Here is an 18,864-nt window from a genome sequence, read left to right on the forward strand (position 1 = left end):
CCCAGGCTCCTATGTGAGCCGTGGCAAAAATTCCGGGATAACGCGAGGAAGAAGAAGAAGATACTAAACTAATAGTCGATTGGCTTTCAAAAGCCAACAAGAAACTTACATTTACATGAATACAGAAACAAAAAGAATTAAGATTTTTTTATTTCTATTCCATATTTAGGAAAATATTTTTTTTTATTAAATAGAAAAACGAAACTATATTTTGTTCACAGTACCAGTTCCTGTGCAATTGCTTGGACAGAATAGCCGAGGAGATGAGCTGGGTCGACACAGGCGACTAAGGAACCCTCAGAGCGCGAGCATAGCTAGTAAGACCGTATTACGCCATCAAAACTCCCAAATTGGTAGGAAACTACTGGCAACATTACCAACACAACTGGAGACTAAGGAACTCTCGGTGCGCGAGCTTAGCTAGTAAGACCGTATTACGCCATCAAAACTCCTAAATTGGTAGAAAACATTACTGGCAACATCGCCAACTCAAAATAAATTAAACCTGGATATACAAAATGGGGCAAAGACGAGAGGAACAAGAGAGTATTATGTTGTAAATAATTTCCGAACACAGACAAGACATCCTCTAGACGAAGCTTAGAGCAATTATGTCATAAAATCGATGCTGCCAAAAATATAGGTGAGTGAGTCCCGTGCCGTGATTGGTCCGTTGCAAGACACGGGCGTCACACAAAGACACTTGATCGAAAATGGAGTAAAACTACCGTATGTTTATGGCTGAGGGGGTAGCGCGACCATGCTCAGTCTGGAGGATGTCTTTTCTATGCTTCCGAATTAGTAGAAAATACTGGCAACATTAGAATCCACAGAATCCAGAAAACACTGGCAACATCCAATCCATTCAGAATCCATCCATGCAACATTTCTGAAGAAACCTAGCAAATTAGGCCGTATTGAAAATTTGGGACAAATAGTGAAAATGTAATCAATGTTGCCAGTACAAAAAAACTACCAGAACGCGAATCGTAGAACGTTATTCTTATCATTATTATAAAATATACTAATGTTAATATAATACGTTTATTTATCTTGATAGTTAAAATATTTAGGTAATGTTACACTATGCAAATTACTCGAAGCGTTAAGTATTTCTTTATATATGGTACCATTACTATTAAATACAGGTCTTTGATCAATATAGTCAGACCGTAAAAAGTCTGCAGCGATTTTGATAGCCCACGCAGTGCAAGTGTCACTTTAAACGTCAAACTTCTATGAAATTATGACGTATAAATAACACTTACGCTGCGTGGGCTATCAAATCCGCTGCAGACTTTTATTGGTGCGACTATATGAATTTGTTATTTTAGTGATGGTACCATATATGTTTATGTAAGGTATTCTATGAACTATATGAGAATTAGTAAGTACAGTTGGACACATTTAACTGATCTTTATATCATCTATTGCCGTTTTTTTCGTAAGATTATGATAAAATTTTGTGGATAGATAGAGTTCCCTATTATAATGCACAGATACATTATAAGCGCAATTTCATCGTATGTCCTAAAAAATCTTCCATCCATAATGGAAGGAACTTACAAAATTTTACCAAAATCTGTCGAAAAGAAATCGACAATTAAATTAAATAGGCCCCTTAACGACTTGGAAACTCATTTCAATACAATTTTCAAGAAACTCTAACAAAACGCGTCTGTTACGATTAGGACAGATATGACCGCAAGGTAGCGAAAGCGCCACGCGCGGCCTATGACCCCGATTAGGATTTTGAAATAGACATCTATTAGACATCAGCAAGATACGATAACGATATGTTTAAGATCTAACCTGTCAAATTTGACATTTGTGCGATTCTGGAGATACTCTTGAACGATTTCCACAGGATATGACTTAGAGATCCAATTCACATCTAATAGATATCTTACTCTATCTAACGTAAAAGTGACATTGCAATTGCCCGAATTGCGCTGCAAAAGAGAACTAGTTGATATCTAAACTATAGCGTATTGGATGGATGGATCTAGTACGTGTCGTCTCTTGTGAATATCTTGAAGTTCGAATACGGCAGTATGGCTAGCCACCAAAATTGGTGTGGGACGGATGTACTTGTAGCTATTGTTGGGACGCGACGAAATCGCGGAGTGAGCCACGCCTGACATTGTATTGAAATGACAATAGGGAGTATTACTGCAATGTTCTGCCAAATGTATATACATACATACATACATACATACATACATACATACATACATACATACATACATACATACATATATACATATAATCATACCCCGGCCGGCGAGAGCAAAAATGCGTTGACAGCTTAATAGTGCGAGGACACACACTTTGGTCGATGTCGATAAAAACAACACGATGTACTGGACCACCGTTATGATATGCAGAAGTATTAATTATTGTTGTAAACAAAATTAAAACCAAGTGTTTGTATTTATTCAGTATTTTATGTAATTTTCGTAATATACAATTAGCATTTTTTCTAAATTTTCTGATTTTAAACTCCTTCGCCTTGCCGATAAAATCCATTTCATCCAACTAAAGGACCGTTCTAAATCTACTGTAGTAATCGGAGCAAAACGAAATAATTCATAGTGATTATGAATTTGTTCTGTATTAGGTAGTTCCACTTCTCTGCCAGATATCAATTTATTTAAATTGTTTAAAGTTAAAATGCCAACGTTCTTCTTCAACACATTCTGATACTTATTGTGAATAACTTTATAATAATAATAATTTTATGTTGATAGTTGGTTATTCTTAGAAACGCGTGGAGGTATCAAGTTGAAATAAATAACAAATACTAATGGCTCAGTTTAAAAAAAAATTGTGCTTAATTAAAAGTCGACTATTCTATCGACATCTATATGTCGATAGAATAGTCGATATTTAATTAAGCACTAGGAGCAGACGCATTTTTGCTCTCGCCGGCCGGGGTATGCATATAATCATGCCTATTTCCCGGAGGGGTAGGCAGAGACCACGGATTTCCACTTGCTACGATCCCTATACATACCTCTTTCGCTTCCTTCACATTCATAACATTCCTCATACACGCTCGCCGGTTTAGGGTGCCCTTGACCTGGCCTTTCTTCAGGATTTCCCCGATCTGATCAGAGAAAGTCCGCCGAGGTCTACCCCTTCCAGCTCCCACTTCCACTTCTCCTTCATACACTCTCTTTGAATGAATGAATGAAAACATTTATTTTCTTTGTCAGCCTTCTTTCACTCATTCTTTCCACATGTCCAAACCATCTCAACATACCTTTCTCAATTTTTGTCACTACATGTACATTATAATTGCCAAATGTACATTATAATTATAATACCTATACAATGCCGTCAAACAGTTTTTGACAAGTTTTCACAGATTATTTGTTAGGAATAAAGGTCTTGTTAAGGTCGCCGAAAGACGCCGGATGCGGGTCGCTTCCAACCGGCACGAATGGAGGTCCAAGGGGGAGGCCTATGTCCAGCAGTGGACGTCTTATAGCTGAGATGATGATGATGATGAAATATGACATTAATGCATCAAGGCTGTTTATTTAGTGTTTGTGCTAGTGGCGCCCCCTACGTAGAGTTTTGCGTAATAATCCCTATTAAAAGTGATTCGTTGGTCAATACAAAATGGTCGTCGAAGTGTCTCTCTGTGTGACTTTTATATTAGGCCCCGTATTTCCTATCCTGTAGTTTTTAAGCAACTTCGAGCCTAGGTTGCTATTAATCTATTATGTCTCAATTTTTATACCCTAATTTTAATTTAGGTAATTTTGTACTTACCAACCTTAACTTAATTTATACTATACTTGTACAATTATATTGAATAAATCATGGAGAATTTGTGTGTAGGAAGGTGCAATGCATTTAAAAAATTAAGTAATTGAATAAAAAAAAAAATATAAGTCGTATGTAAACTCATTGGTCTTAACTGCCATCATCATAATATTCCTATAAATATACACGGTGTAACATGAGTAAACCGAATAATTTTAACAGCGTATTCCTGATCATATTTAGAGACAAAACTGTCGTATAAACTTTTTTGAAATTCGCCTAGTTTCAGAGATATTATTAATTAAAAAAAAAAACGAATTTTTATTGTTACATAGTGTAAAAGGCCTTTTTGATGGTGATGTTGCTGCTATGGGACGTAGTCTAAATATCCTTATTGATAGATGTCAAAATGTGACAAGTAACACTTTGCAAAAAGTAGGTGCTACGAAAAAAAAATGTAGAAAACAATTTTAAGTGACAAGTTTACCAATAACATTTATTTTTATGTACATATTACATTTTTTACTTCTTTTGACCTCAGAAATGCGTGGTTAAAATTATTCGGTTTCCTCATGTTACACCGTGTATAAAATTTTATTAAATGGCTCTCTTTATAGAACTCTCTTAATAGATCGACTGAACTCATTTCATATAAAATTATCTTAAATCATTCCCTTTTTAGATTAAATACTAAGTCAGTCATAATATGGGAAAGTAGCTATGCGGCCTTGATGTTCAAAATGACTTACACACACTCATATTCGTTTAAATATAATTTTCAGAATGAATTGCGTACTAAGCAGAAACGTCTGCAAACGATACGACAAAATGCCTCGGGCGAGACTCGAACTCGCGACAGCGAATTAATAATTTGATATTTTAATTATTTTGTGTTTAGTTCATTTTGAACGTCTCTCCCGCTTAGTATTTTCTGCTACTTTACATACGTTCAAGGAATTAGAAGCATATTTGCATTACGTTCTTATTTGCATGCTATTTTAACCCTTTACGACGGTATCTAATGGTTGATCCATGAAAATGTACTTTAAACTATTTTCCATACATATCCTTGTTATGCGAAGTCAATATTTTTTATATATTTTCTGTAAATATTAAAGGTTAGCGTGTTCCGTGTCATCTGTGTATTGCTTTTAAAGTGAAAATAAGTGAATTATATTCATATAATTTGCTGTTAAATTTGATAAATCTAAATATGTGACGTTCCACGGGAAAAAGTACCTTATGGTGGCTGGCGCTTACATCATATAGCACCGCAATGGTATTGGAGCGGCGTTAATAATAGCGTAAGCGCCAACCGCTCTAAGGTACCTTTATCCGTGGGACGTCACATATGTTTAAAAATCGCTTCACTAGCTAAATGTGTAGATATTTTGTAACGGTTTAATGTTATTTAAGTTATATTTATATATGTGATATGGATTACAGTATTTGTCTCAATGTTATTGAGATTTGAGATATATAATTGTTTTAATAAGTATACATATACAGTGTAGCTTTACAAAACTGGTAGTGGTGTGTTTTGAGTGAGTTATCCAAGTAAATTTGTGACGTTCCACGAGAATAGGTACTTTATCCTATAGCCGCCCAGACATCACAACTTGCCAAGCCAATTGCAACTTTGATTTGTGAAAATTAAGATTCAAATTAGAATGTAATATCAGGCCTTTTTATAGACCTCTGGGCGGCTAGTGGTTATGGCGGCTGGCGCTTATGTCGCATAGCACCGCAATAATATTGGAGCGGCGTTAATAATAGCGTAAGCGCCAACCGCCATAAGGTACCTTTACCCATGGGACGTTACATTTTATATCTATACTTAAAATCCGTGCTATTGTGTATATAAGTTTTTTCCTACTCCTATACAATAAAATGAAGCCTCTCTTACTAATTAATTCATCAATATGGTCCTAAAGTTGGTCAAAGTAAAATGTAAGTAGAATTTGTGTATGTGGTAGCTTGAGTATATATCCCAATTTATTTACGTTTATTTGAATGTCCCATATTTGGAACATTTAAAATATGGAACTTGGTTTATAGCACGTGCCATTGCTTAGGAACAAAAATAGAAGAAATGTAAGCCTGTTATGGGTACATTTATAATTCGATTCCTTTTGGTCACAAATATGTATATTTTAACCTTATTTGTGATGTTTTTATCTACTTTTGCGACGTTTGTTCCATATCTGGAACATCGTGTGATAAAATTAAAACTGTGCTTGTAGCATTCCCTCTTTTATTAAATGTTTAGTAAATCCGTTTCTGTCAAATGTGGCTTTCCATCAGAATAGGTTCCTTATGCTTCACGTGCTTAAGATAAACTTTTCTAACAGAAAATTTCCTTTATGCTCCATTCCATGTGCAGTAAACCTTTTCTTATGGGAATTTCCTTATGCACATGAATAACAAGGACCCTTCTCTGATGGAAAGCCACAATGATATGTAGTTCCATAAAAATTTAACACAAAATGAAGTACTGTTCATGTGATTGTTTTTGTGTTACAAATTAGTATCATAATTTTAATTGTATTTTTATTTACCTACACTGTCGTATTTAGTCGTAATTTATGTTTTTATTCACCCATAAATGCCTAGAAATAGTATTTACTTTGGATTTGAATATGAGTTTTTTAATGTATAAAATATAACCCACTGGGCATGTATGGGTTAACAAATATATTAAAGCCTCTCATGAACATGTCAAGGTGTCAAGTACTTAGTCAAGTTAAATTAATTGTTAGAAGTTAATGGAGAATAAATAAATTAAATTAGGCTTGATGCCGTAACGTATTGTTAGATAAAGCTTGTTTTTAAAGGGGCCCACTGATTAACAGTCCGCCGGACGGTATCGGCCTGTCAGTTAGAACAAAATTTTGACAGTTCCGCACAACTGACAGGCCGATACCGTCCGGCGGACTGTTAATCAGTGGGCCCGTTAAGATGTTTTTATGAAACCATCGCCAGTTAGGCAGCTGTCAGAGCGGCGTCGAGAAAGCGATTAGCGATCTACTGTCTCGCAAGGAACGAATACAATTAATTAAATGCAATACAATTAATTAATAGCAACTTAATTTTTACAGTGAACTGTTAAAATAAATTATGCGAACTAAGGTGTATTTGGGTAATTACGAAAACTCCCTTAACTCCATTAAATAGTCCATTTTCCGAATTACCTGACAATCTTCAGTATTCGCAATTACCCGAATGCACTTTACTTATGTGTGCCGATTAGTTTATTATGTTTCTATGGCTGCTATAAGTATAACTGCTATTATTTCTGTTTTGATGTTTTATTTTATTTTACTGTCATTTTCGGTCGCAGCGACATATATATCGAAAACGTGCAATAATTAAACATATTCAAAGAATTTATTTAAAGATTTAATGTTATCGTTCAAAGGTTTGAATGGATTCGAGGCTTTTTAAAATCAATTCAATGAGAATATTAAAATATCGCAAATATCGGTGCCCGTTTAAGCTATCTTTGTACCGCCGACGTCAAAGATATGTTAACCTTTTGCACGCCAATGACCGATATATCCGCACCACAGGTTCAAAGCCAAAGACCGATTAATCGGTCACAGACGACAGAGGACCATACACCTATGTGCATATACATAAAGTTCAATTTCAGTTTTGACACTTGGGTGACTTGGCGTCTGAGTGACAGCTTTTGTGTTTGACACGGCGTCGAAAAGGTTAACAATTTTGCACCTTACTCCTTTGTAATAAGGCGTAAAACGTAAACATATCTTTGTCGTCGACTGTACCAACTTGAACGGAGCGAAGTGAGGTAGTGTCATTAATAAACGTCATCTTTTCATAAAAGTTTGCGATTGATGATGACATTTCCACACTTTCTCATCGCAAATACCATGCAGAGTTGGCTTGGTCCGATATCGACCTTGTCAGCCATGAATCTCTTCATTTGAACGGACAAATTAGTTCTTAAAAACTATATAGTGTAGTCGAGTGTATCATGTTTTTGTATAAAATAGTCGCGAGTTTCTTATGTTATTCATTTGTGGGTTTCCATCAGAAAAGGGTCCGTATGTTTAATCCGCAATAAGGACCTTTTTATCAGAATTTCTATTGGAATTTCAGATCGATGAGCATTTTCATTTTAACTTGTACTTTGAGGTGCGACTTAATGGTAACATTCCATTTCTAACCGCAGCTGCACTACCGGTACTGAACGCGTTGCTGTCATTTTCAATTTCCATAGTAAAATGAACAGTAATGCAGCTGTCGTTGGAAATGGACTGTCACCTTAAGTCGCATTTCAGTATCGTCTATTATAACTGTCACATTCCTGATAAAAAGTATGGGATGTGGCATTGACCGTCAGTTTAGTGACGATTGCTAACCGGCCGTTTATGGTACCTACACAAGTACACAAGTGAAAATGCCCGGATACGTCCTTATTGCACTTGAAGCATAAGGACCCTTTTGTGTTGGAAAGCCACATTTGTTTTTTTATGTTAAATCATTTTTCATTGCTTGGTAATTTTCTACGTTTTATACTCAATGAAATAATTACATTTTGTTATACACATACGTATGGTCTAATGTCTGTATACAGTCATGTTTTAGACACATTTGACGTATTTAAAAACGCTTTCTTATAATGAATGTAAGAATTGAAGACGCATTGGTATAACTGAAGTAAAATAATCATACAACATGGTTTTCGTTATGTACCTATCTATCTATAAGGAACAATTATAGCAATGTTACTATTATATCAAATGTATTTTTAATCTGTTACTCGAAATTACAGTTTGTATGAAATACATTCCAGTACGTAGCATAGTTTCACTTCATACATACATATAGATAAGTGAGTGTGGTCACAGTTTCAATAAATGAACTTATATCAGTATGTATAGGTATCGCTTAAAATAAAATGTAATATTGAACACTGTTTTTTATTTTCTTTGGGGTTTACGAGGTTTAATTTACCTCTAAAAACAACATTTGAGTCGCTTAACTTCAAACTCGGGTAAATCCATCTGTCAGATTATGCGATTTTGGTATTAAGAAAAGGTAATAGGGTCGATATTTGCTGAGAGGGTCGAATGGATTTACCCGAGTTTGAAGTTAAGCGACACATTTAACCTTTTCGACGCCAACGACAGATATATCTGCGCGGGTCCAACGGCAAATACGGATTAATCCGTCACAGACCACAGAGCAACATAGACCTACGCGCATTTGCATAAAGTTCAATATCAGTTTTGACACAAACTTCGGTGACGTGGCGTCTGAGTGTGACAGCTTTTGTGTTTGACACTGCGTCGGAAAGGTTAACACATTCATTTTTTTTTAATATTGGGGACATCTTACACAGATCAACCTAGCCCCAAACTAAGCAAAGCTTGTACAGTCATCAGCAATAGTATCTTACACAACTATAGTGCCATGCCTTATGGGAAACGATCGCAGAGATAGTTCAGAGCCGGAAACCGCTACCAACTTTTAGTATGTTGTTGGGCATGGCATTGGGTCTCCAAAACTGCCGGGAGACGGCGGCGCCGGCCATCTACTTCAGCGGAATGACGTCATCAAAATGACTCCCGCTTCGTTGCGAATATTGCATACTGCACCCAAACTATGCATAGCACATACACGTGTGGGGTATTAAATGAAAGCCAATTAAATAAACTATATTTTATTTATACAAAGTGTATCAAAATATGCAACAGTTTCAGAGAAATTTACAAAATAATAAAAATTACGTAAAAAAATATTCGATTATTTGGGTTTTACAACCAAACCAAAAGTCGGACGATAAAGCAATGTACTACAACATTAAAGATGACGTCTCAAGCCATACACTGATATCAATAAAATCAAAATTGGACCAAATATGTGGAAATTATGCATCAAAATGTAGATATTTGCCCATACAAATGCATAAAAGTAAAAAAAATCCAAATTGGTCATTTTCAGGATAATCCGCATAAGATTCTAGTATGTTATTAGCAATATGACCTGGATTCTAAAACTGCCGGGAGACCATCTTTATTGTCCCCCAGTCACGAATTATGACGTCATACAAATAATCACTGCCGAATTTCGTAAAATGTAAATTATAGCTATACTATGAGTCACACATACATGTGTGTTACATGTAATGAAAGGTTATTAAATTTAGTATGATTCACCTAAACATTATTTGTAAAAAAAATGTACGGTTTAAGAGCTAGAAACAAAGAAATACCACTTTTTATGGAAAAAGTAGATGTATATCAATTTTATAGCTAAACTAAAATCGTCAATAAAACGTTGCATATAACATTTAAAAAACCAGTTATTCAGCTATACATCACAGTTTAAATTTTACATTTTCGATAAAAACTGTGGAAGTTGTGGAAAAAAAACTAAAGCGCGCCAACAATTCTACCTTAATGCGCTCATATTATGCAAAGAATAGTTCTATTGATCGAGTATTAAATGAATGAACATTACATAAAATACATGAAAACGACATTTTCGAATGGAACCATAATTAAAAAAATAATAATTTACTTGATAAGTAAGCAAAATACTGTTTCTTTAAGTGCATAATCTCCTCCTTTCAAAGTCGGTTTAAATGTGGTTTTTGTGACCTGGGCTACAAAGACAAATAAATTGACACCTAATTTATCAAAATCAATTCAGTAGTTTCATGCAAACGGTACCTTCACATGCACGCATAGATAGCAAATTCTGCCGTAGTCGGACAAAAAATTAAAATTCAATAATTAGACCTTTACTATTATGGCCTGGCGTGGCTTGGCATCAAACGTTAAAACCCTCAGGCCGTAGATGTTAGCAGGCCTAGCGGGCGTCGCCTCGATGAGTTAGCAAGATGCCTTATGGAGGCTTCGAAGGACCAGAGGGGTGACCTGTATTTCGGAGGATCAGAGGGAAAATTCTGCCAGCCTTCTCAGCTTAGCCTTGAAACCCTTGCACCACTCAAGATTCCACTTTTATAAGAATACCCAACTGGCGCGAAGTGGCGCAGAATAGGGCAGAGTGACGCTCTTTTGTGTCAGTGGCCAAGATCCTCTTTGCTTTGGGTCATTGAGCCAGTGATGTATGTATGTATAAGGCTAATCGAGGCTTAAATATATAATTATGTATCGCATTAAGTGAACTGATATGGCATTTACCTCGATAAGGCATTTTGTATTAGGCATGTACCTACTTACTGGCATGTAACTTTACATTTCTCTCATAATGTAGCGTAAGAGTCTATTTCATATTAATATTTACCGCGAGTACAGCAGGAACTGCTGTCTACGTATGTAATTATGTATTTTTTACATGAAACAACTGATCTGATTATGATAAATGAGGTGTCAATTTATTTGTCTTTGTAGCCCAGGTCACAAAAACCACATTTAAACCGACTTTGAAAGGAGGAGATTATGCACTTAAAGAAACAGTATTTTGCTTACTTATCAAGTAAATTATTATTTTTTTAATTATGGTTCCATTCGAAAATGTCGTTTTCATGTATTTTATGTAATGTTCATTCATTTAATACTCGATCAATAGAACTATTCTTTGCATAATATGAGCGCATTAAGGTAGAATTGTTGGCGCGCTTTAGTTTTTTTCCACAACTTCCACAGTTTTTATCGAAAATGTAAAATTTAAGCTGTGATGTATAGTTGAATAACTGGTTTTTTAAATGTTATATGCAACGTTTTATTGACGATTTTAGTTTAGCTATAAAATTGATATACATCTACTTTTTCCATAAAAAGTGGTATTTCTTTGTTTCTAGCTCTTAAACCGTACATTTTTTTTATAAATAATGTTTAGGTGAATCATACTAAATTTAATAACCTTTCATTACATGTAACACACATGTATGTGTGACTCATAGTATAGCTATAATTTACATTTTACGAAATTCGGCAGTGATTATTTGTATGACGTCATAATTCGTGACTGGGGGACAATAAAGATGGTCTCCCGGCAGTTTTAGAATCCAGGTCATATTGCTAATAACATACTAGAAGCTTATGCGGATTATCCTGAAAATGACCAATTTGGATTTTTTTAACTTTTATGCATTTGTATGGGCAAATATCTACATTTTGATGCATAATTTCCACATATTTGGTCCAATTTTGATTTTATTGATATCAGTGTATGGCTTGAGACGTCATCTTTAATGTTGTAGTACATTGCTTTATCGTCCGACTTTTGGTTTGGTTGTAAAACCCAAATAATCGAATATTTTTTTACGTAATTTTTATTATTTTGTAAATTTCTCTGAAACTGTTGCATATTTTGATACACTTTGTATAAATAAAATATAGTTTATTTAATTGGCTTTCATTTAATACCCCACACGTGTATGTGCTATGCATAGTTTGGGTGCAGTATGCAATATTCGCAACGAAGCGGGAGTCATTTTGATGACGTCATTCCGCTGAAGTAGATGGCCGGCGCCGCCGTCTCCCGGCAGTTTTGGAGACCCAATGCCATGCCCAACAACATACTAAAAGTTGGTAGCGGTTTCCGGCTCTGAACTATATTCCCATAAGGCATATGACTACTAGGGCCGCAAAAATATGTGACACGTTCTTATTTGGAGCGCAATAAGAGCGCGTCATATATTTTTGCGGCCCTAGTTGTGTAAGATACTATTGCTGATGACTGTACTATGGGTGCTAGGCGACGATATACATACTTATATAGATAAATACATAGACGACCGGTCTGGCCTAGTGGGTAGTGACCCTGCCTGCTAAGCCGATGGTCCTGGGTTCGAATCCCAGTAAGGGTATTTATTTGTGTGATGAACACTAATATTTGTTCCTGAGTCATGGGTGTTTTCTATGTATATAAGTATGTATTTATCTATATAAGTATATATATCGTCGCCTAGCACCCATAGTACAAGCTTTGCTTAGTTTGGGGCTAGGTTGATCTGTGTAAGATGTCCCCAATATTTATTTATTTATTTTATACATATATACATAGAAAACACCCATTAACTCGGGAACAAATATTAGTGTTCATCACACAAATAAATGCCCTTACTGGGATTCGAACCCAGGACCATCGGCTTCGCAGGCAGGGTCTCTACCCACTAGGCCAGATTCATTGCCACTAAGTGCTACGGGTTATGCTCCTAGCGCAGTGGTTCTTAACCTTTTCAGTCCAGTCACCCCTATGACTAACTAGGGAACCTGATTTTACCCCTCCTCCCAATGGTAATAAAAAATAAAACGTGTACGTTTGTTGTATTGTTATATTAGGTTAGCTTATTACCCCCGTAAAATACCAGTTTTACCCCCACGGGGGTAATTACCCCCAGGTTAAGAACCACTGTCCTAGCGCGTAGCCACGGTTTTACCCGTATGAAGCGCGTAGTTGCTACGAACAGTGTACCCGACAGTCGGCTGACCCTGAATGTGTTAAGGATGACTCACGCTAGAACAGTCCGGGTCCAACATTTTATTTTCTAAAGAAAGCATCACGTGATCACCCGCCATAGAAAACGTAATATCGTACAGACAGTCAAGAAAGTGGTTTACCACTTTTCGACTCTATCAATCAGATAATAGAGTCGAAAAGTGGTAAACCACTTTCTTGGCTGACCGTACCTACTCCTCGGCCCGGACCCGAACGATTCTAGTGTGAGGCATACTTTAAGTATCTCTTTACGCGCCTTTTACTATGCGTTAGTACTTACTGAGGTTGACTGAAGTACGAGTAGCATGACAAATACGAACGTTTCTGAGAAAATACGATGGAAAACAATTATGCACTACAACCGAAAAATTGGTCGTTTCAACATTCACGGGCCCACTATAATAGCCTGATGATGATGATTATGTGAAACTCAAACAATTTCTCGCAACAATAGCTAACCACCGATGATGACCCATAACAAGCTTCAATTTGTGCTAACCGGCCGATCACGACTCGCTAACGAACGCTCAGTGCCGGTGACGCCATCTTGTTTTAGAGGGCCTACCGCGAACACCGAAGTTCGCAAATTACGGGCATAGGTATCTCTCTTACCACAGAATAAATAATAGTATCTTTTAGTCCAAGGGCGTAATTAGTGACAGAGATATATGCCCGCAATTTGCGAACTTCGGTGTTCGCGGTAGGCCTTCAAATGTAACATTACTATTGATTTTTGTATACCTTATTTTCTTGGAAATATGGTTTATGTTCGGTCAGCAGTAGTGTCTACGGCGTAAGTAACCAATAGTAGAACTTATGGCCTTGCAATAGAGTTTACGAACGATCAGTGAATATTTAAAGGCTCCTCTACACGATGGGCCAACGACGGCCACTCCAAGGGACGCATTATGCGTTAGAGGAAGCAAGTGACATTATTATCTCATTCTACCGCATGGCTGCGTCCCTTAGAGTGGCCGGCGTTGGCCCATCGTGTAGAGGAGCCATCAGAGTTTAAATCTAGCAGCGCAATGAAATTGAACAATAGTGCTCCTTAAATATCTTTGTTACAAGGGTTATGCATGTCATGATTGATCATTGAAATATTTGGGAGGGTTAAATTACAAATGAGTAATATAAGACCTTATTTTCTTGGGTATAGGGCTTTTAATGATTAATTAAAGGTGTCAATGTGTATAGTGTTTGGGCGGTTGTGTGGCGAAGGCCGTGCCAGTGCCCAAATCATTGAAATGAGAGGTATGAAATTGTTTGAGGACGCATCATACGTTTAAGATCTTTGGTTGAAAGTTTTTACGTATAGTTGTGGTCTTAATTAGTATATACAAGTATGCAATTAATGGCTCAATTCGAACAATAGGTACTTATAGTCACAGCGGTACGATACCGATCCGTCAGTGTCAAAAGTGACATAAGAATATAAGTACCTAAATTTTGGCTCTACGTTACATAAACCATCAGCTACCTTGAAAGTATAAAACTTGCCCTTTAATATAACTTTGCCCACCGCGTCACAGATCAGTAAAAGCGAAATAACTTCTTATACTACTATTTAATTATAGTGGTAGCGTCGTATTTCCCCCCTCCCCTCACTGAATGAGAGGTGGCTCTCGACGGCTCCCGGTCTGTATCTGCTGAAGACCAGCTAACAATCAACTGTGCCAAGTTTCAGCGCATAGTCACAAAGTGCAAGGTGTCGTGCACTAACAAACCGTACATAGTTACAAATACACTTTCAAAAGAAAGTGAAGAAAGTGTATCTACTTTTAAAAGTTATTTCGCTACCACCACCATCACCAGTGACCCTAACCACCACTAATAATATGGTGGTGGACCATATTAGTACCAGTAATATATTTGATATTGAAGTGCCAACATCAATTGTCAGGCAGGTTAATATAGCTAGTATTGATGTCTGCGATATGAGTAGGGCAGATAATCTCAAGTTCTCCCAGTTAATTCTTTAATGAACTCAATTTTCTTTAGGTGCATCGCAGACGAGATTAATTCTCAAGGTATTACTGTCAGTTGATCATATTTTATTGCGTGAAGAAATAAATGAAAAAAGTTTATTGTATAAATTTAAACATACAAAATCACACACACACATACAGTTTACAGTTTATTTATAATCGAATTTAAAATGTTGTGAGATACACTAATATCAAAATCAAAGTTTATTTATGAATTTAAATAAAAGGATTTTAATTTACTTACGCTATTTTAACCCTTCTTTTATTCTCTTCATCTGTGGTTAAGTAACTAACGTATAGAGCAGAAAAAAGCTTTCTCGAAAAATATTTATATCCAAAAAGACGAATTAGAATTCAGTTAGGATCTAGTTATATCATACAACAGACAAAAGGTTAAATGGTAAGCGATATCTGTAAATGAAGGTTTACGTTCACGGTGGTCTCACCAAAAGCAATACAAAAATAGAGAGAAGTAGAGATTTTATAACACCAGAAAATACCTCGAAAAAAATTATTTGTGGCCACAAATAAATTGCACGTACGGTACACTAGATCGTAATAAATATATTAGGCAAAAAAGAAACGTAAACTTAACCTAACTTATTTTTTGGCAATCAGTCCCAGCCATTACCTGCTAGCACTGCTAGTAACTCTACCTAGTACTACCTACGAACACACTCCCTCTGGTCGGTCCCTCATATTTGACGATCGTCGTCAGTATCAGTACGAACACGAACACACATTGCAAGATAAATAGGTGGTACAGAATAGATGTAGTGCATAATCATTTTTTCCTTCGTATTTTCAAGGAAATGTACGAACGTGTCTTGCTATTTCAGTCAGTCTCGGTACAAAAAGTACGGAGGGTGACTGAAGTAGCATGACAGTTTTCAAGAAAATACGATGGAAAACAATTATGCACTACATCCTGTACTCTGTATCTTTAGGTATTATATAAAAGTAAACAAATAATGTTAAATTTTCAGGTAGTTGCAACATTTATTGATTAACCAACCAAATACAAAACCAAATTTTTTAGGCCACTGAACGACCCGACTTTAACCTACATTATTTGATCATGTAATGTTTTCATCTACATCTTAAGAAGCCATTTGAGGGTAGATTTTGTTTTCTCTTTTTTAAATACCTAAAGATACAGACTATAGCGTGTAGGGAGCCTAAGAGTAAGGCGAGTAGCGGACGAGCGGCAGACGCGAGCGCTTCCTCCCAGACACTATTAGCAGGGATTACTTACTTTCCGCTGCACGCCAGTATATACACGCAATCAAATGTACACTCAGCTGCAGAGATAAAGGGCCCCTACAAAGAAATTTGCATTTTTTTGCAACTGATTGTACAGTCGGCAAAAGTAGCTAAGCAAGCGAACCAGCCGGCCTAGCCAAGCTGACAACGAAACACTTTGTGCCTCTCTCTATCACTCTTCCATATTAGTGCCGTAGTGCGACAGTGACAGTTGCGGTTCTACGGAGCGGAAGCGATTGGCATGTTGGTTACGCGGCCAGACGGTTAAAATGATCATGGTTATTGGTTAGATGCCAGTGGACTCTTTATACTGAATGAACAGTCAGTGATGGACATAGGTACTTTCTTAACTTGAAGATCACAAAACTAATACCTATATACTGATGCAGAGTAGGGTTATACACAAATTATGAGAAAATTAAAATTAGGGGAAATTCAAGACATTGGAACGTAAACTTATGTGTTTGTCGTTGACTGTAAGTATAGTGGTAGAAATTATGTGAGCTGACTTTGAGTGCACGTCAACGTATATTTAACTTATTTCCTTCGGTACATTAAGTGTACACAGAAAATCAAAAATATTTTCTAGTATCAAAACTATAATTCCTGCTACACACAGTGTGACCAGTCCAAGATTTTTTGAATTTCCCGCCAAAACTTTGGGTAATACACAGTGTAACATGACCGAATAATTTTAACAGCGTATTCCTGATCATATTTAGAGACATAAATGTCCCATAAACTTTTTTGAAATTCGCCTAGGTTCAGAGATAATATTAATTAAAAAAAAAAACATATTTTTTATTGTTACATAGTGTAAAAGGCCTTTTCGATGGTGATGTTACTGCTATGGGACGTAGTCTAAATATCCTTATTGATAGGTGTCAAAAAGTGACAAGTAACACTTTGCAAAAAGTAGGTTTTACGAAAAAAATAATTCAAAATCAATTTTAAGTGACAAGTTTACCAATAACATTAAAATTATTCGGATTCCTCATGTTACACCGTGTATAGGTATTTCAGTAGCCAGACTCTAATTTGAAATCGAAGCTTGACTCCCATGTAATCCAGAAAAAAAAAACTTTTCCATAAAACGATATTCGTCGCAGAGTGGATGCGGATAGGAAAATAATTATATGGTATATCATTTGGACTTTGTTGTTGATTTTTGACCGACTAAGTAAGTACATGGTTTGTTTATTGATTCAAGTTACCTAATACTCAAAATAAAAATATACCTACTGCTATATTGCATATTTTTATTCCTCAGCTATAAACCCACTGTGGGTGACCAGCACACAATTCCTACTTAAGTATATGAGTTATTACCAGCATAATACTGTAACATATAATAATATAATCGGTTTGTTTGCCCTGTCAAACACTGATGATGTAAGGTCGGAAAACGTCTTTCGATTTTCACATTCAAGATCATTTTTATAAGGTACGCCGTCCATTGAAAGTAAGAAGCGATGATTATATGTATTACCTTTATTATATTAGTGGTTTTAATAATTGAAGTCTCAAGCACCTAGTCATGAACGACTGTGATATACTCTATATAAATGTTTGGTAAGAGGCTGGTAGAGACAGTCAAACTTGTCTTCAAAAAATTAGAAGCGCAGTTCCTCAGCCCTCGGTGTATATTTGATCTAAAGAGTTAAATAGAGCTCGGCATATATTTTGGAAGAAGAAATAACCGTATTAGAAATTATCAGTTTTAACAACCTCAGAACGGCAAATGTTGTTTTCCCTAGTATTGCAACTCTAAATGTTAAGACGAAACAGGAGCTGAGTTTTAAATATTTTAGGTAAATATACCCGTCTCGCTAACGGAAGCGGCTCCTAAAACTAGTGCGATAAGTGCGAAAAATCCTGCGTAAAAATCTCAAAAATTGAGGTTTCGAACTTGACTGTTTCCTCCTCCAAAACTTAACCAATCCTAATCAAACTTGGAAATCTAAATGATTATGAAATTATCTCTGTCGGACCGTTTTGCTTTTTTGGCTAATTGATATCAGTTTTGAATACTACGCTTCTCATTTCGGCATAGTCAATTAGGCCATTTTGGCCATTTTTGAAGGGCTCTAGCGCCTTAAAAAACAAAAATATCAAAAAAAGCAAAACAGTCCGACACAGACATTGACAATATTAATCTGTGTTGAAAAAATCATTGCTCTAGCATCAAAACCCACGGAGGAAACAGTCGAGTACGTTTGTATGGAGAAATGACCACTCCTGTTGGCTCTTAATCTTTTGACCTACCTACTATAAGACCCGCAACATACCTCCTAAGAGCGGCTTGCTAGCCACATTTTGCCGACCTAGCTGAGCTATAACATAGCTTAGCCAGCAGTGGACGAGCAACCTCACCTGAACGGCGCAGGCAAGTAAAGATAAT

General features: G+C 36.2%; 1 protein-coding gene and 1 long non-coding RNA gene across 4 annotated transcripts in view; both read left to right on the forward strand.

Annotated features, from left to right (window-relative positions):
- The window catches only part of LOC134669418 (sorting nexin-27), a 32,651-nt gene extending 26,036 nt beyond the window's left edge, over window positions 1–6,615 (forward strand). For all 3 annotated transcript variants that reach the window (XM_063526989.1, XM_063526991.1, XM_063526990.1), the window contains exon 11: window positions 222–6,615. In XM_063526989.1, the coding sequence (XP_063383059.1) occupies window positions 222–290 (69 nt within the window). In that variant the 3' untranslated portion in view covers window positions 291–6,615. The remainder of the gene's footprint in view (window positions 1–221) is intronic.
- A 74-nt stretch (window positions 6,616–6,689) lies between these two features.
- Window positions 6,690–8,711, forward strand: LOC134669196 (uncharacterized). The gene is made up of 2 exons (XR_010098869.1): window positions 6,690–7,300; window positions 7,491–8,711. It is a non-coding gene; the product is annotated as an uncharacterized LOC134669196 (long non-coding RNA).
- Window positions 8,712–18,864: the final 10,153 nt, after the last annotated feature.

Source organism: Cydia fagiglandana, chromosome 12, assembly GCF_963556715.1.
Source record: "Cydia fagiglandana chromosome 12, ilCydFagi1.1, whole genome shotgun sequence".
In the NCBI taxonomy this organism is placed as follows: Eukaryota; Metazoa; Arthropoda; class Insecta; order Lepidoptera; family Tortricidae; genus Cydia; species Cydia fagiglandana.